This window comes from Sorex fumeus, unplaced genomic scaffold (genome assembly GCF_029834395.1).
Source record: "Sorex fumeus unplaced genomic scaffold, SorFum_2.1 ptg000015l, whole genome shotgun sequence".
NCBI lineage: Eukaryota > Metazoa > Chordata > Mammalia > Eulipotyphla > Soricidae > Sorex > Sorex fumeus.
In genome coordinates this window covers 15,387,431-15,415,352 of record NW_026606072.1, presented here as the reverse complement: position 1 = coordinate 15,415,352, position 27,922 = coordinate 15,387,431, and the positions used below count along the sequence as shown (strand labels likewise).

The window sequence follows — 27,922 nt, the reverse complement described above, 5'->3', positions numbered from 1 at the left end:
GCGGACGGGCGGGCGAGGCAAGGGGCACGGAACCAAGAACCCACTTAGAGGTGGGGGTCCGGGGGCTGAGGGGGGAGCAGGACAGGAGTTAAGCAGCACCACTGGGCTGCTTCGATCTACTCCCCAATGCCTGCGTTTGCAATCTGCTCCGCAACCGATCTCCCGGGGGGGGGGGGGGACCACCAGGACTCCGCCAGCGTCCCGGCGCGAGGGTTGGGGGCGCGGGAAAGGGGGGTGGGTGGGGGGCTCACCTTGTTGGAGGCCATCTCGCTGACGGAGTGCCTGGTCTGCAGGGTCTCTAGCTGGTCCAGACACCAGTCCAGCTCCTCCAGGGTCTCGCTGGCCAGTTTCTGGTAGGCCTCCTCTGCGAAGAGACAGGGAAAGGGGGGCTCAGTTCGCAGGCGCTTCGCGGGGCCGCCGGCGAGTTCCAAGGGGTCCGCGGGGCCGTACCCCGCCAGGCTCGGATGCTCGGCGCCCGCGCATGACGGCGGCGGCTTCATATCGCCCAGCCCGGCGGCGGCGCGCGGGGGGCCGGGGCTGCGCTCGCGGGGCGGCCGGGGCGCGCGGGCTCCAGCGCGGCGCCTCGGTCCAGGCGGCCGGGGCGGGCGCGCCAGTGCCCCGGGCCGACTTTTCCTTTTTCTTCTTCTTCTTCTTCTTCTTCTTCTTCTTCCCCTTTTGCACGTGGGCCCCGACGGCGGCAAAGGGACCAGGCGCCTCCGGGCCGGTGCGGCGGCAGCTCGGAGTCGCGGGGGCCGGGGCCCGGGGCTAGGGGGTGGCGCGCGCGCACGCCCCGGAGCCCGCCCCGCCGAGGGAGCGTCCGGGCCGCCCCCCGCCCCACCCCCACCCCACCCCCCGGGCTGCTGGACGTCTCGCGTTTCCCCGGCCCGCCCGGTGCCCGGCGGCGGCTCCTCGCAACGGGAATGAATCAGCCGGCGGCGCGGCCACCGCGTTTCCTGTTTGCTTTCTCGGGGCGCCGCTGCATCGCCGCGGCTTTCCGGGAACGCTCACGCCCCCCGCGGCCCGGGACCGCCCGGGCATCGCCCCCTCCCCCGCCCCGCTGGAGGTCCGTGGGGGCTCGGCGGGGCCACCCGCCCGCCGCCCAAGGTCGCGGTCGCCGCGGAGCCTCTGGCGGGACCGGCGTGCGCGAGCGTGCGCGCGCGCGCGCGGACGCGCACCTGTCCCGCGGGGACACCCCCCACCCACCCAGCCCCCGGGCGCCCCGCCGAGCCGCGGCTCCTCCACGCGACCCGCGGCGGCAGCAGGCTCGAGGGGGAGACGGTTGGAGGGCTTTGGCCTTGACCTACTTCCAGTTGTGGGAACAAAAGCATTTCTAGGAAGACCGGGGGGGTGGGGAGGGTCTTCCTAGACCCAGCCGACGCCAGGTGCAGTTCCAGACTGGGACCTTTCGTGGAGGGCAGACACTCGCAAATAAAACACTCGACCGTGCCCAGCAAGGTCTGGGACGCTTACGAGTCCACGGATCTGACCGCAGGCTCAATGTCCACATCCAGAGGAGCTGCCAGGAGAGGAGCAAGGGACCGGGCAGCACCGCATGGTCTGGACAGTTTACACACGTCCTGCGAACGTGCACACTTGGGCCGTGCACATGAGAGACCAGGGTGGTTGGATGGTGCCAAGGGAGGTCTGGAGGGTGTCCGTGCAGAATAAACTACACGCGCGAGAAAAGAAAAAGGCCAAAGGGCTCCCGTGCAAGCCGGTTCTGCTTAGAAGCGGGTCCCGGGGAATCCAGGATCAAGCATGCTCATCACCTACCGGCTGCACCCATAAACAGACGGAGAAGCGAAGCCTTTGGAGAGGAAAAAAAAGCAAACCTGAACTCGTGGGGTCCGTCTTATAGAACTTTTGTTAAGGTCGATGAGAAAGAAGACACTTAGGAGGAAACGCCTCCGTGAGATGTTTCCTTTTCTTTGTTTCCAATCTCTTGGTACTGGAAAAGAAATTCTGCCCTATTGAGACTTCATCAATGACCAATGTCTCAACCAAGAGTTTCGTGGATGGAATCTCAGAATCCTGGGGTTTTCCAGATACGATTTTGTTTTAAAAAAAAAATCAAATTTGTAAAAATTCGGATAACTTTCAGAGGATTTGTTCCCCTTGCCACATCGCTGCTGGAACTGTTAATTCACTCTGAGGACTCTAGGTTAAATTTTGCCCCTTTCATTGAAGCTTTTTTTTTCCCTGCGCCAGTCACTGTAAATATATACTTAAGGTGAACAAGTAACTGCTTAAATAAGCCTTACCAGGTGAATTACAAGGTGTAAGTTTGGAGCGTTTTTCTTCCACCTAACAGAGCTGCCTTAAAGATAATTTTAAATAGCATAAAATGTTTTATTTGCATAGCCACTCTTTCACTGATTAAAAAAAATGTAAAAATATTACATGCTTGTTATAAAAATTGAAACACGGTCACGGTCCTCCGGTTGTTCATCGATTTGCTCGAGCGGGCCCAGTAACATCTCCTTCATGAGACTTGTTGTTACTGTGTTTGGCATATTGAATTCATCACGGGTAGCTTGCCCGGCTCTGCCCTGCCAGCGAGATACTCTGGGTAGTTTGCCCCAGGCTCTGCCCTGCCGACGAGTTTGCCGGGCTCTCAGAGAGGGGCAGAGGAATCGAACTCAGTGGGCCATGTTGGCTGCGTGCAAGGGAAACGCCCTACCTGCTGTGCTATTGCTCCAGAAGTTTGAAACATTACATAAAAATGTAACATAGAAAGCCCTTTGTAATACCACCCCGTCCAGATTACAAACAGTAATTAAACCTGGCTCTCTAACTTTTTTTTCATTTTCTTTCAATATCTTCCACATGTAAGTGTAGCATTACCTAACTGAGATAGTAATATATTTGCTACTCTATGCTTCTCTTTTTGGCTTGGTCTCTCCCTCCGCTATTTAAAATAACAATCCTGAAAATTTTATGAGGAAATTCCCTTTATGTTTTTTGAGTTGTCTTTAGGAGCATGTCTTATGGGTTAAAGACATGCGTGACCAGTGTTTATCTACTCATTGCCATCTTTTCAGTCACTGGTTAAAGACAGAAATCCTTTACGGCTTGGCTTTCCAAGTTCCTCTCCACTACATTTCATCTCCTTCCACTGTCTGGGCCTTGGGGTGACCTCCCAGAAAGTACTGCCCTTTCCATATTCACCAGTTCTCAAAGCTCTTCAGAAATACAGACCTTCAACCTGGCAGGATGTCACACCACCTATTACATTTCAGTATTTAATTTCTGAATCCTATAAAAGTAACTCAGAAAAGTTTTAATGCTTTAAAACATCATGCATTAAAATACAGGACTTGAACATAAGAAGAAAGTACAGCAACAAGTACAAATCATTTCAAAAGATTTACTTTATGCCCCAAATTATGGATTAGTTATTATGACAGTCTAATGTGTACTTTACCTCTGGGTCCCATGTACATATATTTTAAATTCTAATATATTGTGTATGCATTGTATGAATTGTATAAATCTGGTAAATGGGGGGGAAAGGCCAGAGCACATCTATACAGCACTGTAGCACTGTCCTCCCATTTTTCATCGATTTGCTCGAGCGGGCACCAGTAATGTCTCCATTGTGAGACTTGTTGCTACTGTTTTGGCATACCGAATAGGCCATGGGGAGCTTGCCAGGCTCTGCCGTGCGTGGGATACTCTTGGTAGCTTGCTGGGCTCCCTGAAAGGGAGGGAGGAGTTAAACCTGGGTTGGCTACGTGCAAGGCAAATGCCCTACCCACTGGGCTATAGCTCCAGCCCAACATCTATATAGTAATAAGAAATAATCAGCATAGTAAAGAATAGCTTGGTTTGTAAAACTGTTGCTTAAAAAAATTATTAACATTCGTATAGAGCTGAGAATACTACTTTTTTCCAGATTTCTAGGTTTTAAGCAATATGGCTAACCACAGCTTTTTTCAAGATTATTAAAACCTAAATTTTAGGAATATTAACCCCAAATGTTCTAAGACCACAAGCGCTGACCTTTTCATCCTTACTCAAGAAACCTCAAGGTAGGACTGCCAACTACCGTTACAGGAAATTGAGTCACCACAGCAAACACACACCTAAATGCCATCAACAACTAGCAGCATGAAAAAGAGCTGAGCAAGTTTACTTCTGGAGTTTACCAAAAACACAGTATTCATGAATATAATGGTTTTTCTACCCAGAGACTAATATTCACAGTAGTCCCAGCTGCAATATATGAAAGCTCTTCCACTTAACCATTCCAGGTCTTGTTAAGTCAAGAAACTACAGGGAGAAAAATAACCAAGAGCATTACTGGCTGAATTTTATAAACGCTACCAGAAGGCTTCGGAATAGCGACTGAGACATTGCTGGGACCTTTGGAAGTCCCCTCCTATAGCAGTGCACTTTTTCTTCAAGGCGCCCTTGAACTATTTAACACCCGCCGTTCTGCTCCAGATCGTCTGTGAACAGACAGTACTCAAGCCTCGCAGGCTAGCACTGGGTTTCCGTCACTGTGATGCGATCAAGGGTTCCCCTGACACATGGCCTGAAACCCTGCCAGGGCCTCCAAAAGATGCTGCAGCAGCAGCTTCTCCTTGCAAAGGGAAAAAAGTCATCTCTTCACAGCCACAGCATTTGGCTGGAGGTTGAGGTCACTTCTTGTGAAATGTTCAGCCGGTTAGTCTTACCCACAACTAACAGAGGTACTGACCACTGAGTTGAAGGATTCGTGTCCCACGTGGAGCTGTGTAGATAGTGGTTTCTTTGCACTTTAAAGATTAAAGGCTTGTAAAGGTTTGACATAATTCTCTGACAGGCCGACTATTGTAAATGAAGTAAGGGAACAGGTCCAGAAAGCACCGCTCACCTTTCAGCGTATAGTTAATTTTAAAATAAATATAAATTAGAACAGCTAAATCATTAAGAACAAAACTTTTAAGGCTACTAATAGCAAATATTAAATATATATTTTCTTCATCAATTTTTACTTTTCCTCTTTGTTCCTTAGAATGGAGGTGATAGCGTGAAGTAAGAACTGGAGAGAAATGATTCTATTTCACAATGTTATGTCTGTGTAACTAGTCACTCCCCAAGTTTGATACAGTAAAAGATTCTTGCAGGTTAGCTCTAATTTTTGCTGACATTTCTTTACCTCCATGCATATTATCTGATGGGAAATACATGAATGAGTTGGATTCACTTTCAATGTATACATGGAACAGGTTTAAGCAGAGGTTGCCAGTGGCAAGCCAGTCCCCAATTCCAAGTGTATTTCTGTCATCAAGTTCTAGTTTTGAATTATTTAAAGATCTTGTGAATATACAAAAAAATTCTTTCAAAATTTAAAAAAATCCTCCAAGGAGAATATGTGTGTGTAATTTTGTGAGGCTTTTTTTTTCTCCTCTTCTTTCTCTTCCCACCATCTAGGATATTTTTTTCTAGTGTTGCATAAGATTCTGGGTAGACATTTTTTAATTAAATAAGTACAAGATTGGGTTTCTTTGACTTCTAGTCTCATCATATTCAACAAATGTTAAATTAGCACTGACTATGTAAAAGGTACTTTATTTGAAACTATATAAAAAGTTGAGTAAAAGAGAATGTCCCTTAATCAAGGAAAGTCTAAAGTTCAGTTTGGGGAATGACTTCATCTACAATTCTATACAAAATAATCTGAAAGATGGAATCAGGTAGGTAGGCTATTTAAATCAGGGAAGAGGTCAATTTAAACTGGAAAGTAACAGAGGCAGAGTTGTAGTCGGTGAAGTACCAAAGAAGGTAAGTGAAAAGAGTAGGAAGGACTTTTAAGAGGAAACAGTTTCTTCAAGCCTAAGAGTCATGAAGAGGTTAATAAGAGAACCTTCGAAAAACCAAGGAGGAAATTTCTGACTATCAAGGTCTGGCTGCTGGCATTCACTGTCTCTGTCACTGTCCTCCTGTTGTTCATCGATTTGCTCGAGCGGGCCCAGTAAGGTCTCCATTGGAGACTTTGTTGTTACCGTGTCTGGCATATCGAATACAACACGGGGAGCTTGCCAGGCTCTGCCGTGCGGGCGAGATACTCTCGGTAGCTTGCCGGGCTGAATTAAAAATAAAATTAGGATATTAAAAATAAAATTAGGATATTAAACTTGCCAGGCTCTGCCGTGTGGGCGAGATACTCTCGGTGGTTTGTCGGGCTCTCTGAGAGGGGCGGAGGAATCGAACTCGGGTCAGCGGTTTAGGCTGCATGCAAGGCAAACGCCCTACCCGCTGCGCCATCCAGACAGACATATATAATAGTCTGGGTTAAGATAATTCTTACTTTTAACTCATGTTTCAATAAAACAAAATGAAAGAGAGTGTTGACATACTCCTGTTATTAAGAATCATTTTTATTCTAGAGGTGGGTGGTTTGTGGGAAGGTTTTGTTTCCTTCACATACAATAAACCTTCAGGTATCACCAGTCTCTAAATCTTTATCTCTGTTTCTGTAAAGCAGGAATACTTACTGAAAATAAGGAGTCTGAATAGATGATCTCCCTTGCCTCTCCAACTTTTACCATTCATTTATTTAGTCATTTTAAACACTGTGTTACTTGATAGGGTAAAAGGTAAAGGTAAAGGCCCTCCCGTTGATCGTCGATTTGCTCGAGCGGGCCCAGTAACGTCTCCATTGGAGACTTTGTTGTTACTGTGTCTGGCATATCGAATACTCTCGGTAGCTTGCCGGGCTCTCCGAGAGGGGCGGAGGAATCGAACTCGGGTCGGCCATGTTGGCCGCTTGGAAGGCGAACGCCCTACCGCTGTGCTATCACTCCAGCCCTTGATAGGGTATCAGTTTTTAAGGATGGACACTCTAGTTAACCTGACTGAACCCAGGTATTATTATAGAGGGAATGATGGAAAAATTGGAATTTTGTGAATTTAGTTTAGTGACCTACCGGCTATGGATGTCTCACACTTAAAATTAGGGTATCTTGGGGCCAGAGGGATAGTATAGCCAGTAGGGCATTTGCCGTAAACACAGCCGACCCGGATTCAATTCCTGGCATCCCATATGGTCCCCCAAGCACTGCCAGAAGTAATTCCTGAGTGCAGAGCCAGGAATAACCCCTGAGTATCGCTGGGTGTGACCCAAAAAGCAAAAGTAAATAAATAAATAAAAATTGGGATATCTTGTGAAAGAATCATAATTAGGAAGACTCAGTATTTTTACACTCATTCCTATCCCTACCATATTCCCTTCTAATTCCCATGTGATACTTTGCCCATTGTCAACGTCTATTTCTATAACTTCCGCATTCTGTTAAATTCTCATTTACATATTTCTATATTGTGTAATTACTTTGTTTTGTTTTTGGGCCACACATGGCGGTGTTCAAGGCTTTCTCATAGTTCTGTGCTCAGGGATCACTCCTGGCAAGACTTGAGGGACCGTATGTGGTGCCAGGGATCGAACCCAAGTCGGCTGCATTGCATGGCAAATGCCCTACCTGCTATATGTATCATTGCTATAAATATTAGAAATTATACTTTATGGCCGGAGCGATAGCACAGCGGGTAGGGCGTTCGCCTTACACGCGGCCAACATGGCCGACCCGAGTTCGATTCCTCCGCCCCTCTCGGAGAGCCCGGCAAGCTACCGAGAGTATTCGATATGCCAGACACAGTAACAACAAAGTCTCCAATGAAGACGTTACTGGGCCCGCTCGAGCAAATCGACGATCAACGGGAGGGCCTTTACTTTACTTTTACTTTATACTTTATACTTAACATGGAAAAAATATGAAAGTGATCTAATGAGGTTATATAGACAGATGCATGCAAATTGTGTACATGTGGCTACATTGGCTAAGACAGGTTGCTGAGGAAGAAAAAAGAATAAGCTGCGATGGCTTTGAAAAACCCACTGTGAAAAGGTCTTATGTTATCCCGGGTTACCTGCTCAGGCCCACTATGTAACTGCTTTCTACTGGAACTCCTTGGGTTAAGTGTTTTTCACTGCAATCCTATTTATAAAACCAGGATAATCTTTCTTAAACCCTGTTTCACATGTGTCACTTCTTTGCTTAAAATCCACCACACAGTTGGCTGGAGCAATAGTACAGTGGGTAGGGCATTGGCCTTGCTAACCTGGGTTTAATCTCTAGCATGCTATATGCCCCTCCATCTTTACACTTCCCCATCCCCTCAGCTCTGTCTGGAGGGATCCCTGAGGGCTGAGTAAGCCCTGAGCACTGCTGGGGTACAGCCCAACACACAAACAACAACCAGAGAACTGACTGAAAGAACTAAAGCACATGTTTTACATGCATGAGACAAGGATTGGATTCCAGCATTCAGCTACACTAACCCGAACACTGGCAGGGGTGGGGACCTCCCCTCCCTAAAAATCAAACTTGCTGTACAAACGCCCTCCTTTTATGGTACAAATGCCATGCTTCTTATTCTCTCATAAAAACCTTTTGACAGTTGGCTTTTCAAAGCCATCAACAGCTCTTCTTCTCTCTTCTCCCTTTGCAACCAATCTTAGTCAATCTTACCACATATACACAATCTGTGGATTTGTCTATATAACCTTGTTAGATCACTTCTGTATTTATTTCCTCCCTTAGTATCAGTATAAAGAACAAATTCTGACATTGATAGCCAATCAACAAACATGCCAATTTAGAACCAATGTAGAGGTAATACAGGGGCTGAAAATAATACAGGGGCCAGATAGAACAGGGGTCAAGGCACATGTCTTGCATGTGGCCAACCCTTGTTAGATCCCTGACACACATGGTCCCCAAGTATCACCAGGTGCAGCTCTGGAGGTGTGAATAGCATGACATCCTCAGGCTCTGGCTCTGAACCACCAGCTGGTTGACTGAGAGGGTCCCCTGGGCTTCCAGAGCACTGCTTGGGAAACACTACCCAGAAGAAAATCAACATGGAGACCGAAGAGATTGTACAACAGACAAAGTGCTTGTCACCTGGATTTGATCCCCCGCACCACAAATAGTGCAAAAGAGGTGACACATCTAAAACCTCTCCAGGAGTGATTCCTTTGCACAGAGCTAGGGGTCAATCCTGAGCACAGATGGGTGTGTCCCCTCCCCCACCAAAGAACAATAGGTATTCTTATTTTTTAACAAATAAGGATTCTTTACAAAGTGAGATTCAATAATTGATACTGTCCTGGGTATGAATCTCTGGTTATATCCATCTTCATCATGCTTTGTGTCCAATCTATCATTTTTAATTTGCTTGTCTTTTCTTTAAGAATGTCAGGAAATAATGTGACCAGAATTTAGAATAAGATTTCATAAGAAGTGAAGTAAAATAACAGTATTAGAATTAAAGTAATAGACATTATAAAAAAAGATATGATGTGATGTGATAATTACAAAATAAGGCGAATGTTTAGAAGAATCCAGCAGTATCCAGGTATAAAGTTTTTGAGAAATAGGCAAATAAACTGAAAGACCCTTTGCCACCCTACAAGATGGTAAGAATGAATTCTCCAGTGGCCGTAGTGGTAGTACAGCAGGTGGACACTTGCCTTGCATGTGGCCATCCTAGGTTTAATCCCTGGCATCTCATATGGTCTCCTGAGTCCCACTAGGAATAATTCCTGAGTGTAGAGCCAGGAGTAACCCCTGAGTATGACAGATGTGACCCCCCCCCAAAAAAATAAAAAGAACAATTAAAAAGAAAGACAAAGATATAACATGTTGAGGGGCAGCCCTGCAATTTGTGTTCATAAAGCCACATTCAAGTGTGAGCCACTGGTGGTACATGCCAGCAACATATTGGAGAAGGCAAATTTCTTATATCCAATTTTCAATCTCACTTCTTATGCTATATAAGTGGAGCATATGAGTCAGAAGTCATATTTACATACTAGTAAACTGCAATTGTTAAGTGAGTAGGTGCTGTAGTCAACTTTAGAACTTGATTATATCAGATATACTTGGCTGGCTTATTTGTATATGAGCTGACTCCATATACAGACCTTAAGTAAAAGGAATTAGTTTTCTACTAAATCCCCAGGGAGATTTAGTTTTCAGCAAGAAAACTCGCACCCATACATGCTAGAACTCATAATCTACAGAGTTCTCTCTCTGTGGGAAGTAGTGTGACAGATTAGAAATAGCATGAATTTTTGAGTCAAGCAGAATTTGAATTACAGCATTGCTATTGTTCTAGTTGCATTACCATAAATTAGTCACTCACACCCATTGCATAAGTTGGGAATTTATTTTTAATGAGAAAAAACGTCAAAATGAATGCAAAATCCTAAAGGAACTTATATCTACCTTCTATAGTTACTTAATCAAGGGCAATTAATATTCCAGCTCACTTTACAAGGATGTTAAAATAAGTTAATTTGTAACAAAGCCCTTAGTAGAGAGGTGTGTGTTTGTGCATGGGGGTGTTGGGGGATTGGAGGTGGTAATTGCAGGGGTTGGGGGGCTCTCTGCTCTCTCTCACAGGTGCTCAATGCTAAACCAATTATGCTTTTCCTTTCATCAGATCAACCCTCAATTTTTAACCAGTTCTGGCCTGAATGTGAACAAAAACTCAAGGTTCTACCACAACTAAAATGAGTTCAACCTCTGCTGAGATCCACAACCTCAGCCACTGAAACAATTGCATAACAAAGAGCAAAAAGAAGAGAATGGGGGAGGGAGGTATGGTGCCACCAGCAGGTCAGTCTGTACCTGTGAGGTGAGTGCATTCAGCCTGATGGCGCCTTCAGACTTCCAAATACCCCAAAATTGCTGCTGTGCCTTTGGTCAGACCCCAAAAACTAGGGGCAAAGTTTACCAAGAAAGTAAACGGCCAAAAGTTAGGTATGTGAGAGACACACCCACAAACCACCTCCGGCTTAGCTATATAGTTGGAGGCAAGGCCTCTTTGGTTCCTGATTGAACTGCTTAACGGCTATGATCCCAGAGACTCAGACACAATCTTGAAACCCAGGGGCTTTTGGCAGAAATGCGTCCGGTCCCTGCAGTAGGTTACTTGGTGCTGGGCCACCCCAGGTGGGAATAGGTTTCGTGCCTTGGCCTGTTACCCCTCGTGGGCCCATTGGCCATCATCCTCCAGAGGCCACTGGACAGTCAGGTTTGGGCCCGCAGTGACGAGACACGTGGGGCCTCACAGAATGGGGGTGGAGCCGACCCTTTCCTCCCCACTCCAAAGAGACCCCAAGTCGCTGCCCAAAAAGGCCTCAGACTCCTGATCAAGCTGCTTAATGGCCATGATCTCAGAGACTCAGAAACAAATCTCGGAACCCAGCGGCTTTTGGCAGAAATGCGTTGGGACCCTGCAGTAGGTTACTGTCGCCGGACCACCCCAGGGGGGAAAGGGTGCTGTCCCTCCGCCTGCTCTCCCTTGGCGGCTCAGTGGTTGACATCCGGCAGAAGCCACTGGACAGTCAGGTTTGGGCCCGTGGTGATGAGACACGTAGGGCCTCATGGGATGAGGGTGGAGCCAGCCCTTTCCTCCCTGTCCCAACAAGACCCCGAGTCACCGCCAACAAACGGCCTCTCTGGCTCCTGATCAAGCTGTTTAACGGCCATGATCCCAGAGACTCAGGAACAAATCTTGGAACCCAGCATGTTTTGGCAAGAAATCCCTCGAGATTTAGTTGTTAAAATTTCAGAATTTCAAAATCGCACAGCCACTACTGCAGCCACATGACATCATATATTATTCATATCCAGGAATACAAAACAAATTGTCTACTGTTGCCTTTTCAGCAGATATGTGTGTTGGGGTAAAATCCCAAATAATAATGGTGGGTCTCATGTCAAAATACTGAATGTAATCGAAGTAGAGAGAGAGTAATTTGGAAATCATCTCCCCCACAGGTAGGGGGAGGGTGTGGGATGGGGTGTATATTGGGGCTTTTGGTGGTGGAGAATGGACACTGGTGAAGGTACGGGTGTTTCACTAAGACTTAAACCCAAAAGCTTTGTAACTGCTCTCACAGTGATTCAATAAATAAAACTATAAAAAATGGGGGAAAAAAAGTAAGGTGGAGTTCATGCACAGTTCAAGCAGCCTAATCAGTGGCTGAATAAATAGCAGTAGTGTTCGCCTTCCAAGCGGCCAACATGGCCGACCCGAGTTCGATTCCTCCGCCCCTCTCGGAGAGCCCGGCAAGCTACCGAGAGTATTCGATATGCCAGACACAGTAACAACAAAGTCTCCAATGGAGACGTTACTGGGCCCGCTCGAGCAAATCGACGATCAACGGGAGGGCCTTTTACCTTTTACTCCTACATAAAAAAAAAAAAAGAAAAGAAAAGATGGGGGGGAAAAATAAGAATTCTCTGGCAGAGGCAAAGAAAACAAAAACAAAAACAATTGGGACTACATCAAAATAAGAAGCTTCTGCACAGAAAAATATAACAATAAATAACCTCTCAAGCTAGAAGAAAAAGATACTTTACTGAATGGGAAAAAGCATTTTCACACAATATATCAAATAAAGAGCTAACATTCAAGAAGAGCTATAAAGCATTCACAAAGCTCAACAACAAAAAATCCAGTCACCCCATCCAAACATATGGAGAAGAGATGAACAGACAGCTCCCCCCAAAGATATACGGATGGCCAACAGGCAAATGAAAAAGTGTTCCTTGCCACTTAAGATTACTGAAATGCAAATCAAAACAATGAGATAACATCTCCCTCTAGTGAGAAAATTATGGAAAGAAAGAATCCCTCATTCAATGTTGGTGGGAATGTGATCTGGAAAGCAAAATGGAGATTTTTCCAAAAAAAAAAGTAGGACCAGAGTCATCATATAACCCACCAATACCACTTGTTGGTCACAAAAACCAAGATATAGATGAACCAAGATATAGATAGGTAGTATATCTATAGCACTGTAGCACTGTCCTCCCGTTTTTCATCGATTTGTTCGAGTGGGCACCAGTAATGTCTCATAACAAATTGTGAGACTTGTTGTTACTGTTTTTGGCATATCAAATATGTCACAGGTAGCTTGCCAGGCTTTGCCATATGGGCAGGATACTCTCAGTAGCTTGCCGGGATCTCCAAGAGGGGCAGAGGCTGGAGAGATAGCACAGCAGTGAGTAGGGTGTTTGCCTTGCACGTGGCTGACCCTGGTTTGATGTAGTATATCTCTATAATAAAATACTATGCAGCTTTAAGAAAGGACAAAATCATGCAATTTGCACAACATAAATGGAACAGTATGTTGAGTCAAATCAGTCAGGGGGGAAAAACAGAATAGACAGAATGATGCCTCTCTTATGTTGGATTTAAAGAAACACAGTAACTGAGAAACTAAAGTCCAGAGGCAACAGAACTAGAGAGTTGGTCATAGAACTCAGTTGGGGGTGGAGGGCTTATGGAATGGGATGGACATTTGGGACTTTGGTAAAGGAAAGTAAGTATACCCTGGTCGTGGGTGTAGCGTTAAATCGATGTATGCAGGTAACTACCATTAGCAGTATTCGTAATCACAATAAAGATTAAAAGGGGGAAAAAAGAATCAAGCCTCTAGAATAACCTTCACAAGACCACACCAAATTACAGAAAGTTACCACATATAAAAAGTATGTACAAAATATGTCATGGGTTAATGAAAGAGCACTGGTCACTCTGAGGTTACTGGATCATTCTAACATTTCTTAAAGAATGCTCAATGCACATTATTCCTGTAAGAGTCTTGGTACCAAAGATTTCTGTGGCCAAACAAATTTGGAAAATGTTGCATACATATCCTCTTAACAGCAATTTGTAATGGACACAAATCTACCAAAAGCTAGAAGTCCAAAATTATTGAAGAGACCTGTAATTTAGCAAGCAATACTTAAACTTCATTTGATATTGAAGTACTGTGTTTATTTGTGTCTTCTAAATAGTGCTCAGGGGGCCACTTCTGGTGACACTCAGTCAACCAGACCAGAATGGGTGGTTCAATAAATACTAGGGCCTGAAGATGCAATACTGCTCAAACCCTTTGGTACCAGGGACCACCAGGGCCACATTTAGAGATGCCATTAGCCCATGAGCCATTTCCCCACCCCTTTGAAGCATTCTTTTGTAAAAAACAGAACTATTATCTCTTATAGTCTCCTTTGGAAAATTTCATCCTGAGAGTCATTTCATGTGAGGGGTACCAAAACATAAGCACAATGCATATATTCTGTGTGTTTATATTTGAAATTTCCCTCCAGAAATATCTATTTTCCCCTCCTGAGACTGTCACATACTATTGAGAAACTGTCAGACTGATCTTTTCTCCTTTCCTTCCTTCCTCTCTCTTTTCTTCCACCCCCTCTTCCCCGCTGAGAACAATTGTAATAATCTATCTATATTTCTTAAGCCTTTCTGATGTGCTCATTATTGTGAAGTACAAGAACATGACAGATTCAGAGTTCTGAACCAGGAAACGAATATATGATCTTGCTGAGAAAATAACACACACGCGTAGGCTCCTGCCTACAAAACAATAATAGGTGACAAAGAAGTCACTCAGTTGTATTTCAGAGCAGCGAGAGGGAAGGGTATGCTGGAGTTCAGGGGTCCAGGCAGAAGATGAATGCAGACGTGGTTCTTTGACCAAGTTTGTGATTTGGATAGTTATGGAAGTAAGGAGTAACCTGGCTTGCTTTTTAGGTATAAAAAATGACCAAAGCATGAATAGGTGTTACTTATTTGAACAGTGAATAGCCAGGAGGAAGAAAACTGTCCAAGAAGAAAATAAGAGTTAACTAGAAATGTGTGGTCCTGAACTAAGCACTATTCTGTGAGTTGAATATGTATCCCTAGAGGCAAAAGTAAAGAAGAGAATGAAGAAGATGAAGAATCCACTGCAGGGCTGAGAATGTGGCTCAGTAACAAAACACATTTACCATTTAGTGGACCAAATCTGAGTTCGAGATTTGGCACCAAAAATAAAAAATTCATTGCAGTAGTCCAAATGAACAGTGATAAGCATAGCAATCTGGAGGCATCCACTGTCAAGGCTTACAGAACTTGACAGTGGAGACAGAGACCCATGTTCAATACTGCCTATAGAGCCATCTGGCAAATCAGCCACATTATTTAAATACTCTGTACCTTCATTTTCTGTTTTGTAAAATTAGGCTAAAAATACATCCCTGAGAAGACTGCCTTTTCCCCAGGCCAATATTCATATCTCATTTGAAGTTCAAGACTATAATAGATATTAATAGGTCTATTTAATTTTTGTTACTGTTGTTACTGTGTCTGGCATATCGAATACTCTCGGTAGCTTGCCGGGCTCTCCGAGAGGGGCGGAGGAATCAAACTCGGGTGGGCCATGTTGGCCGCTTGTAAGGCGAACGCCCTACCCGCTGTGCTATCGCTCCGTTTGCATGCATGAGCTGTTAAAAACTAAATAGGGAATAGAGAAGTAGTACAAGAGTTAAAACACTTCCCTGCATGTGGCCAAGCCTGGTTCACTCTCCAGTACCACACTGTCACCTGAGCATTGATGGGACTGCTCCCAACAAAGCTGTAAAAATCCTGCCTCCCCCCAAAAAAAATCCACAAAACTTCTGAATATCTCTTAAGTCTGTTACACATAACACATGACTACATTAAAACAACCTTCTTACATCAACCTTCTTTTTACATCACAATATTTTAAAAAATTCTGCACATAGTTTTTTGACTCTTTGTTTTGTTTGGGGGCTACACCCAGTGGTGTTCAGGGTTTACTACTGGCTCTGTGCTCAAGAATCACTCCTGCCAGGCTTGGGGGCTGGAGGTGGGGAGGGCAAGGGGCATCACATGGGATGGCGGGGATCAAACCAGGGTAGGATGCACGCACGCCCTACCCACTGTACTATAACTCCACCCAAAATATTGTATACATAGTCTTGATATTAGTAGTGATCAGTTCCTTCATTTCTCTTAAAACACAATTAGCAACAGAGACCAGAGAGCTATGACAGTGGGTAGAGCACTTGCCCTCCACACAGCCGACACGGATTTGATCCTCTGCATTCCATACAGTGTTCCAAGCACCTCCAGGAGTAATTCCTGAGTGCAGAACCAGGAGTTAAGTCCTGAGCTCTGCTAGGTGTGATTCCAATCCCCTCAAAACACTCTCCACCAATTAGCAAGAGTAATTCCTTATACTGTCTACTTTAAACAATTTAAACTGCAATGGTGTTCTTCTTTTCTAGGGTCATGGCGGCGGTGCTGGTGTACAGAAGTACAAAACATGCCATTCATATTTTATTTTAGTATTAAGAAACACTTTTGAGGGAGCCAGAGGGATAGTACAGCTGGGTGGATGTTTGCCTTGCATGCAGCCGACTTGGGTTCAATCCCCAGGATCCTATGTGGTCCCCTGAGCACTGCCAGCAGTGATTCCTGATTGCAGACCCCAGAGTAACCCCTCAGCATCTCTGGGTGTGGCCTCACCCTCACCCCCAAAGACACACTTCTGAAAATGTATTATTCTCAACAACCTTACCACTTCTTACCACATCCTAATCTAAAATTCTTACATTTAATTTTCAGTACTCTAGGTTTATGCTTAAATGATGACTCCTGGATAAGAGGGAAAAACAAGCATTTTCCTTTCCATTGTCTGAAAATCTAAAGGCTGTATGTGTGTGTGTGTGGGGTGGGGGGCCTGGAGCGATAGCACAGCGGGTAGAGCCTGGTAAGCTACCGAGAGTATCTCGCCCGCACGGTAAAGCCTAGCAAGCTACCCGTGACATATTTATTTGCAAAGTCTCACAATGGAGGTGTTACTGGGCCCACTCGAGCAAATCGATGAACAATGGGAGGACAGTGGTACAGTGCAGTGCAGTGTGTGTGTGTGTGTGTGTGTGTGTGTGTGTGTGTGTGTGTAACGTGCATGCACATATATATGTTCCGTAAATTTTCTGAGTCTGTTTACTGCCTAGAACAAATTTTTTTTAAAATATATAGACCTTTTATTAAAAAAAATGAATCACAGTGGGAAATACACAGTTACAAAGTTGTTCATGATTGGGCTTCAGTCATGTAGTGTTCCGACACCCGTAAACTATACACTTCCCACCACCAATGTCCCCAGTTTCACTCCGGCCATCTCCCCACCACATCTCATTTTGGGCTTTATGGTTTTCAATACAAATACAAATACTGAATATAGTTTTCAATACAAATACTGAAAGGTTATCATGTACATCCCTTTACCTACTTTTAACACTCAGTTCTTGTCCAGAGCAATCATTTCTAACGATTGTTGTCATACTGGGCCCTTCTCTATCCTAACTGCCCTTTGAGACCCCCACCCCAGCCCCCAAAGCTCCCCTGCCACACTTGTGTGTTAATATGAGTGGAAATTGTTTTGTTTGTTTGTTTGTTTTTGTTATCTGTCACACTCCAGGGCTTACTCCTGTTTCTGGACTCAGGAATTATCTTGACATTGCTTAGGGGTCCATATAGGCTGCTAGGGATGCTGTACTATCTCTCCAGAGCAAGCAGATTTTTTGTTATTTAAGACAAGTTTAAGGTCTAGTGAAATTTGCCACTAAAGAGGTTGGGGTTATGCTCAAATGACAGAGCACATGCCTTGCATCTGTGAGGCTCTGAGTTCGATCCCTGGCCTTCAGGGTTCTCCCCCACGTGCTCTCCCACCACCACCACTAGGTATTGCCCAGGAAAACTAGAAATGCCTCCCCAAACAAAACTAGAAAATTAAGCTTCAACAACTAAGTTATTAAAGCATTGACATCCAATGCCTATATATTTATAAAAATCATCCTCCTGCTTAGCTCTTGGACTAACAACTCATAATTTTGTCACTTTGCTAATACAACTATACTCTGCATATACATTATTTTACTGAAATTATTTAATTCATTCATATCATTTTTGAAGATTAAACAAATAAAGGAGTTTCTGAATATTTAGATACATGTTCTGAATTTAATCTTTATACACATTTTCAAATTTGTCCTGAGAAACCTAATAATCCTGACTTGTCCCGCCTCATCCCCCACCCAAAGTTCCTAATTAACCAGGTCAGTCCTTTGCAACATTCTCTGAAATCTTCCAATAAGCAAACTTGGGAGGGCCTTTACCTTATAGAGACACTCAACAATTACAGAGACCACATTTGTTTGTTTATTTGTTCTGAAGGTCCTGACTACCCTTACAGAATTCGAGGGGAAGAAGATATGAGAGGAAGCAGTGGACTTCAAGCTTTCTTGACATGAACCAGAATGAGAAATAAAGTGTATACACATGGCTGTGTACTGTATGCAGTAGGAGGTGCAATGAATACTGTGGTTGGCTTGTTTATGTTTAAAGAAGTATAGGTGCTGACATAAAACACATGTACAAGAATGTGTATGGGAAGTTTTGCTACCCATATTTGTTTAAAAAAGAGAGAAACAACTCCTATTAAAACCAACTCCTTTGTGTTTTATGTATATATATATATATGTATGTATAGTTATGACAAAATTGGTTTATAATCCCTGACAAACAATTCATTTATGTGTTAAAGCGAAACTAAAAATGTACAATACAAATCGTACATATGCATATATAGCACTGTAGCACTGATTTCCCATTGTTCATCGATTTGCTTGAGTGGGCAGCAGTAACGTCTCCATTGTGAGACTTATTGTTACTGCTTTGGGCATATCAAATATGCCATGGGGAGCTTGCCAGGCTCTGCCGTGTGGGCGGAATACTCTTGGTAGCTTGCTAGGCTCTCCGAGAGGGATGAAGGAATTGAACCCGGGTCGGTCGCGTGTAAGGCAAACACCCTACCTGTTGTGCTATCGCTCCAGTCCAATATAAATAAAATTATATATAATTGAGACAATATGCATATACATATTCATTTGATCCAGTATATAAATAATTGAAACAGTATTTACACAAAATAAGTTTACCATTATTATATCTGAGTCATTTTGCATGTCTTTCTTATTTTATTTAATTTTAAAAGTATTGATTTTGAGCTGTTAAACTAATTATGTAACCTGACAATAAGTTTGAAAACACTGGGATATGGAAGAATAAAAGAGAACACAGAACTCTCTATGTTACTGGCTGTCTATTAGGGAAACATTTTGTAAATAATTTCTCCATACATGGGTGTTTCCTTAGGAAATAGAAAGCTTCCCATGGAAAAAACACACAATAGGGGCTCAGTCCCATATGCCTATAGGAACAGAAGAATTACGTGAATGAATTAATGACAGTGACGGTGGATTGTGGGCGTAGCAGGTGAGAACTTCAGTGGGCACATGTGGCAACGTTGTCCATCTGTTGCTGGAACTGCTGATTTTCCCCAAGATTCACCACATATTTATGTTTTTTTTAATGCAAACGTGATTGAATTTTTTTTGCAATAATTTTTAATCAAATATTTTAAGGCAACAAGCTAGGGAGATAGCATAGGGATCAGGGGCACATGCTTGCATGTACAAGAAACTGAGTTAAATTCCCAGCACCACATGGCCATGAGCATCATCAGGTTAGCCCTGGAGGCCCTTTGGGCGTGGCCTTTGGGGGTGGTCCGAGCTCCACTGGGGCCAAAGAGCGTCACTTTCCAGGTCCAAGCATTGAGCTATTCAACCTGGTTGACCATATGTCACTTGCCCCTTGGACTTCTGAGCACTGCTTAGGAGAGATAATACAGCCAGTGGGTACTTTGCCTTTCAAGCAGCCCCATGGGTTCAATCCCCAATATCACAGAAAGTGGCTCAAGCCCCACTAGGAGTGATCCCTAAGCACAAAACCAGGAGAAAGTCCCTAGCATAACCATGACCACAAAACCAGGAGAAAGTCCCTAGCATAACCATGACCACCCTCCCCCACCTCCAATAAAAAGGGGAGAGGGAGGGGACATAGTTAGAGGTCAGGGTATATGCCTCGATGTGGCTAATCTCACTTAGATCCCTAGCACTACAATGCCCCCAGGCATCAGCAGGCATAACTCTGGAGACCCTTAGCAGTGCTGGGGTGGCCGTGGAGTTCCTAAGCATCACCAGGTAGAGCCCTGGAGGCCTTGGAGCATACTGTGGTGTCTAGGATAATCCTCAGCCTCACTGGGTCCAACCAGCACAGCCTCCTCGGGTCCTAGAATTGATCCACTAGCCCAGTTGCCTGTGTGGCTAGGAGAAGACCCTGGGTCCCCTAAGCACTGCTTGGAAACATACACCATCCTGTCTGGCTTTTTTAAAGAATCAAATAAACAAACAAACAAACAAAAGAGCATGCACCTTAGTTATCATGCAACCTCTAATGCCAACTTGCTTAACACAAGTGATAGAAACCTTTTTGAGAGTGGTGCTTTAGAGTTTGTTTATTTATTTATTTACTTATTTATGGCTTTTTGGGTCACACCTGGAGATGCTCAGGGTTAGTCCTGGCTCTGCACTCAGGAATTTCTCCTGGTGGTGTTCAGGGAACCATATGGGATACAGGGGATTGAACCTGGATCAGCAGCATGCAAGGCCTGTTCCGCCTGGATCAGCATCATGCAAGGCCTGTCCCGCCTGGATCAGCAGCATGCAAGGCCTGTCCCGCCTCATCCCCACCCAAAGTTCCTAATTAACCAGGTCAGTCCTTTGCAACATTCTCTGAAACCTTCCAATAAGCAAACTTTATAGAGACACTCAACAATTACGGAAACCACATTTGTTTGTTTATTTGTTTTGAAGGTCCTGACTATACCCTTACAGAATTTGAGGGGAAGAGGATATGAGACAAGGCAGTGGATTTCAAGCTTTCTTGAAATGAACCAGAATGAGAAATAAAGTGTATACACATGACTGTGTACTGTATGCAAATAGGAGGTGCAATGAATACTATAATTAGCTTGTTTATGTTTAAAGAAGTATAGGTGCTGACATAAAACACATGTACAAGAATGTGTATGGAAAGTTCTGGGCCAGGTAGTACGTTCAGTGGGTAGGCCCCTGCCTTGCACATGAACTATACTGATCTGATCACAGTACCACATCTGGTCCTGCCAGGAGTGATCTGAGTGCAGAGCCAGGAGTAATCCCTGAGTACTGTTGGTTGTGTCTCCAATGCATTCCCTCAAAGACAAATTCCTTCCCTTGGTTGCTAAGGATGTTCCCTTGATCTGTACCGAATGGCCCCAGCTTGTCCATGGGTCAGCTGAAGCCCTATATGATAAGAAGTAAAGAGCTAAGCCTGACCAAAACTATCTGACTCCAATGACTTAATAGACTAATGACCCAACCAAACAGAGGGCACTGTTTCCCAAGGAGTGCCATACTTCGCAAGTCTTTTTGACAAATGAACTGGAAAAAAAAAATCTTTCCAGTGGCCCTCTTTTTCATTTTAAGCTTTTAAAATCTTACAAATAAATTTCTGCAAAAGCCTAGCTGTTTCTGTCATTTCCCGAGGGCTTTTCCTTTTTCAATTCCTCCTATATAATCTTATGTTTCCAAAGCACCTCTTGTGTAATAACGGTGTTGGTTCTTACACAAGACCCCATTCTGGATTTTCAATGCTTATAGGTTTGCATCCAATATTAACTGCAATTTGAGAGTCCCTGTAAAATAGACTTCATTATATCTATTTGTCCTCACTATCATCTGTGGTTAGCCTTGCATCTGCAAAATTTCCTTCAAAGAAAATTTCATGCAGAAGCAGATGACTTGCTTTCTGCAAGGGAGGTTTAGGATACAGGGAAAAGTCAGTCAGGGAAGAAGGTGTCCAAAAGGAGATGGCAATGGGTTCTGCAGTTAGAGAGAATATACATAGTTGGTGTTGGTTTTACCTGGGGTTGAGTACTTCACATTCAAATTGGGAAACAAGAGATGATCCCATGATTCATCCTTCTCTACAACTTTGGTTCTTTCCTATTCCTAGAGCACATGGCTACTCTCATAGCCACCAGATGCAATCCATAAAATAGTCTAACGTTGCCTTTTTGGGAGGTTTGAGTGGTGGTGAGACTTTTGTCAAAATATTGAATGTAACCAAAGTAGAGAAAGAGTATTGTGGAAATTGTCAACCACACAGGCAGGGGAAGGGTTGGAATCAGAGGGATACTGGGGATTTTGGTGGTGAAAAATGTGCACTGGTGAAGGGATGGGTGATTGATCGATGCATGACCTAAACTCAAATATGAAAACTTTGTAACTGTATCTCACAGTGAATCAATAAAAAAGGGGGCGGGGTCATTTGTTGATCACCTGCTGTCAACAGAATTAGAGGATCTGAAACTCAGTTTAACTTAGAGCCCCTGACGTCCAAAAAATCACACTTTACTGATACTGATCAACAGATGAATAATCTCAGTGATTGCAGATTGATTTTAGTTACTGGAAAAAGCCTTCACAAAATTCAGGAAAGCTTGGATAATATAGCCCCTTTCCATTGGATAATTCACCAACAAAGTTTGCAGATTTGAATATGATTTATGGAGGAACCACAAGCAAGAGGAAAACTAGAGTGGGTGCCTCAAACAGAGAAAGCACAAAATAGTCTTTTCCCTTCTCCAAATCTGAATTATTTCTCCAAAGCCTAGGAATGAGAAAGAAAAGGACTTAGAAACTCCCAGTATATGTGGCAAAGGAGAAAGAGCAGGCGGAAGTCTGAAAGGGAAGAAACTCATGGAACTGGGAAGTTGAGACCATCAAGAGGATAATGTTTGGGGCTGGAGAGACAGCACAGCGGGTAGGGCGTTTGCCTTGCACGCGGCCGACCCGGGTTCGATTCCCAGCATCCCATATGGTCCCCTGAGCACCGCCAGGGGTAATTCCTGAGTGCAGAGCCAGGAGTAACCCCTGTGCATTGCTGGGTGTGACCAAAAAAAAAAAGAGGATAATGTTTACTCTAGGCATCTGTTAGAGGCAGGGGAGAACAAACCACTAAGGAGACCAGACAACTAGGTAAAGACAAGTGGCACTTTGAGAAATTGAGTGTTTCACAACTTGAGTTTCCCCACTGCTGCTTCCTCTACTTGCCTTGTCCTCATTCTAGGGGTCTGATCCTGTGTTCTCTATGAAGGGCAATCAAAGTTTAGGCAATAAATTCATTAGGAAAAATAATAACGTTCATATACTTGTCCTTCAGAGTGCGACTGGCACTTGGCCTAATCAAAGTTAAAGCAAAAGTAGCTCCTAGGAAAAGAAATTTAGGTTATACCCCAGTTAAGTCCCTACCCCAGCTGTGACATGCCCTTTTCTTTATTCAGAAACAAGGGAAGATCGATGCTCTCAACCCCTGAGTAAACTCTGCCGGGTTATTCTGGGTTCGGGGACCTAGTAAGAACTGAAGGTTTAAGAGCATTATTTCTGGGGCAAGGTAGTCCTTATTTCCAAGGTTTTACCATTGACTGGTCAAAGTCAGTGAATTTACCTAAGTGATTTCTAATTTGTGCAACAGAAAAAGTAGTATCTACACCACTGGGTACACCGAAGGTTAAATAGGATTGTGTATGTGAAGCAGTACTTGAAAGGGAGTAAAAGCTCAAAAATATAAATTTTGGGTTGGAGGGAGAGCTCAAAGAATTAGTATAAATGCTTTGCATGCAGGAGGTCCTGGGTTAGAAATTTGGCATTGCATGACCTCCAGTTACTACTGGATGTAGCCTCAAATAAGTAAATTTTGTATGCAGGCCCACAGAGCACAATAGGAACTTTTGAATCATTTCCGGCTCACTCTAATGTTTCACTTATCTACTAGCTAACCAGGAGGACCTCCATGGCCTTTATCAGTGTGATGAGAAAGAGTAATCATGCAAAGTACACCCAAAATTTTGACACTGTTAAATAAACCCGTTTAACCCAGTTATCCTGAATCTCTATAGTTTTCTGCTGATTTGTTGAGAACTGTTCAAATGTTAAGAAAGGACTTTCTCAGGTGTGGGGAATAATTAAGTCTGGAAAACAAGGACTTCTGAGTTACAAGAGTCTTCTAAAAATAGCCTGATAACCTATTTTGCTGTAATGTCTATCATTAGTAGAGAACTGGGAAACATCTAGGATACCATCCAGCAGGAATTCCCTCTAAAGACACAGACTGACAAATATTATGTCTGATGCATGATAGCCAAGTCATAAAGTGGCAGTCAGCTCTTCCAGCAATTAAATCACAAAAATCTACCACAATGGTTTGTTATCTCTAGACTTCTTTTATTTCACTGGGTTTGGACTGTTATATCAGATTCATTTTTGGATTTCTAATGCTAAACATGGGCTGTCACGGACCAATTATCTAATAAAAATTTGTTGAACTGAAGTGTAGAAGGTACAATCCACTTTATCAAGGCTACCTTTCCATAACGTTTCTCAACTGCTAATGGATCTGAGAATCAATAACTAGACTATTAACGGAATGCTAATGTGGTTCAGGGGCTTATAAAAGTCATGCTCTGAGATATCATGAGATTAAAGTAACTTTTATACTGGGTAGATAATTCCACTTAAGGGGAATGGGACCTTTCTCTCCATGCACCCCCTCCCCTTTAATGTTCTATGGCCACCTAAAATGATTTATTTGTTTAAATATCTCTGCTGTCCTAAAGACAACAAAAATACAAATCAACAAATGAGACTGTATAAAATTAAAAAGTATTTGCATGACAAAAGCAAATCAATAGTATTATAAGACACCCAACTGATGGGAGAATATGTTTTCACACAATACATCAGAAAAGGGGCTAGTATCCAAGATTCATAAAGTATTTACAAAGCTCAACAACAACAAAATTCAATAACCTTACCCAAAAATGGGGTGGAGAAATTAACAGACACTTCCCCAAAGAAGACATACAAATGACTTTTAAGCATATGAAAAAGTTCTCATCTTCATTTATTAGTAAGGAACGGCAGATCAAAACAACAAGAAGATTTAATCTCACACCCCCAAAATTGGCATATATCAAAAAGACTAGAACAATGTTGGCAGGGATGTGATGAGAAAGGAATCCTTATTAACTATTGGTGGGACTGCTGTCTGGTTTAGCCTCTATGGGAAGCAGTATGACAATTTGTCAAAAAATTAAGAATAGAACTCCCATATGACCCAGTGATACTTCTTGACATCTACCCCCCAACACAAAATTATTAATTCAGAAGGATATAGAGCACCAATGTTCATGGTAGTACTTAATAAAATATCCTGGATATGGAAACAACCAGATAGCATACGAATGGAGAAAGCAATTGTGATGTGGAAAGCAAATTGTGATATGCGGTTGGAGAGATAGTATGGCAGGCAGGGTGCTTGCCTTGCACACAGATAACCTGGATTTGAAATCTGGAACCCTAGCCCGGGCTTCCCAGGAATAATTCCTGAGCACAGAGCCAGGAGTGATCCCTGAACATCATTAGGTATGGCCCCCAAACATAGAAAGACATTGTGATATGATGGGTGTGTGTGTAAAATATATATATATATATATACACACACACACACAAACATTATATATAAATGATGTATATATAATGGAATATTATGCATTTGAAGAAAAGAGGAAAAGAAATTCACTACTACATGGTTGGATATAGAGCATCATGTGAAGTGAATTTAGTCAGAAAGAGAGGGACAGATACAGAATGATCTCTCTAATGTATAAAGATTATATATATACATATACATACATATACATATGTATGTATGGTAAGAGAGCAACAAAGGTAACAAAGGAGAGTTGGTTTACAGGGCTGAGTTTTCCTGGATTGTTGGGAGGGCTTTTGGAAGGGATCTTGGGTACTGGCAGAGGGAGGTGGGCACTCTGACGGCGGGTGTGGTGTTGAGGCAAGTTAGATATAAAACTATCATTGACAGTGTTATAAATCATAATGTCTTGATGAAATAAATAGAAAAGAATAGATTTTATCTCTGACCTATTTCTTCTGTGTAAGTGGTTGATACATTCCAGCTGGCTTGGGATTGACAAGGTTAATTCATGTTATCCCAGCAGAATTATGAATTATATATATATTACATGTACATAAATGTGCATATATTAAAATACATATACATACATACATATGTACATAAAACAATAACTTTTACCCTCAAATGTGCCCTAGTTTGAACGCTAAATACTAAAGATAATGTCAGAAGTCCAGTTTCGTTGCCCAATCTTTCTCCTTTGGAAATCTGGGTACTATTCCTTGCCAGGGGCTTTCCTATTTGGAGGCAGCAGTCTTAATCATCACATTCTAGAGGTTTGGGCTCACTCCTGAACCACCTCGCTTCATAGAATTTTTGGAACAACAAAAAAACAGATTCACTAAATTAAAGTCTTTCTTTTCATCCTGAACTTCTTTTGAACTCTAGAGAAACAAAGAATCCCTAATGATTATATCCCCAAATACAGTGAAACCTGGAAGACATGCCCATTAGAAAGCACTAATTTAGCAATTTATTTGAAGCATCTCAGGTTAAACGGCATCATAATAATGTATCTTATTTTTTCCAAACTCAATTAAGACCCTCTATTGTGATTAGGAATAAATGGACAGAAAAAAATAAAATGCGGTTGGTCAAGCTAATCAGAAAGTTCACTTCATTCAGTCAATAATAGAACTTTGGTTCTTTTTACTACTGGGATATAATTGTGCTTGGATTTAATTTGTTATAATGATGGAATAAATTAGATCACTTCATACTTTTAGGAACATTTGGTTACATCATGCTTTGGGGGTTCCATAAACCCCACTGGAAATTAAGGCAGTTCTATGATTGCTCATTCTCCTTATTAAGGAAACTGCCTGCCTCATGTCAACAACATGGTAACCATTGTACACCCTAATCCAAGACGCAACACAGTAGAGTTAAAAGAAATGACCTCCTCCATCCCTCTCCTCTCAGATCTTCCTATTTTTAGCTATCAAATTTTGGCATGCCTGCTGAGAGAGAATCTTGTTTGAACAAGCAAGGGTAATTCCCATGTAGAACTTTAGGGCTCTGTCTACTGTTCAAAATGTACCTGTGAAGGCTGGAGCAATAGCACAGCGGGTAGGGTGTTTGCCTTGCACACAGCTGACCCGGGTTTGATTCCCAGTATCCTGAATGGTCCTCTGAGCACCACCAGGAGTAATTACTGAGTGCAGAGCCAGGAGTAACCAACTCAAACTAGTATTTTATGCTGCCATTTCTCCTGTCCCCCAGTTTCAGTCAGAGATACACTTTGAGGTAGAGAACCAATACCATATTTTTAACATGTATTTAAAATTTAAAGTAGGGGTAGAGTGATGGTACAGCAGGTCAAGACATTTACCTTGCATGATTTCCAATATCCCATTTGCTCTGCCTTAGTTCACCAGGAATGACCTCTGATCACTGTTTGGCCCCCAAACACAAACAAACATAAATGTTGAAAGTGATCAGTCATTATTCTAGCACCTTTAATCTTTAGGCCCTTACCCATGGCAGGTAAATATTCCAGCAGACCTAAAAAAAACTTTCCTGAAAAATGTAAATGTGAGCTCATACTGTAAAAGATCACAGTAAAAAATGACACTGTAAATACAGTGCTGTAGACTAGCATTAAACATTTAAAACATATGAAACGTTATCAATAGTTAACATTGTGGCAGAAAATGCTAGCTGTTCCCTAGTAATAGTGACTTTTTTCATTAGTGCAAAAGAATTCTAATGTTTACTTACGTGTATGACTGCTCAAAAGAGAAAATTCCAAGACTCCTATATGGCGAGTTGCCACATAAAAGTATTATGTGGAGAATTCAGAGATTTTCATTAAGGGACATGTGTCATATACCTTGTACTTTTTCTTTTTTCTCTTTACTACTGGCTAGAAGATGACAATGAAGTAGAATGGACAAGGAGCTTAGACCATGAGTTGATTTCAGATATAGAGGCCACATCTCACAGCACCACAATGGAAGGAGCACATGTCCTTGAAGACCAGATGGAACAGTATTACAGGATCAACTCTACATTGTTTACTTTAAGACTTTAACACGAGGGGCCAGAG

At 43.0% G+C, this 27,922-nt stretch overlaps 1 protein-coding gene across 5 annotated transcripts in view; it reads right to left on the bottom strand.

Annotated features, from left to right (window-relative positions):
* The window catches only part of PDE4D (phosphodiesterase 4D), a 775,698-nt gene that overhangs the window by 53,211 nt on the left and 694,565 nt on the right, over positions 1 to 27,922 (bottom strand). For 4 of the 5 annotated variants that reach the window (XM_056112216.1, XM_056112218.1, XM_056112219.1 and 1 more), the window contains exon 6: positions 252 to 364. In XM_056112216.1, the coding sequence (XP_055968191.1) occupies positions 252 to 364 (113 nt within the window). Of the gene's footprint in view, positions 1 to 251; positions 365 to 450; positions 629 to 27,922 lie in introns of those variants that run through there. The other variant, XM_056112221.1, reaches the window with a different exon arrangement.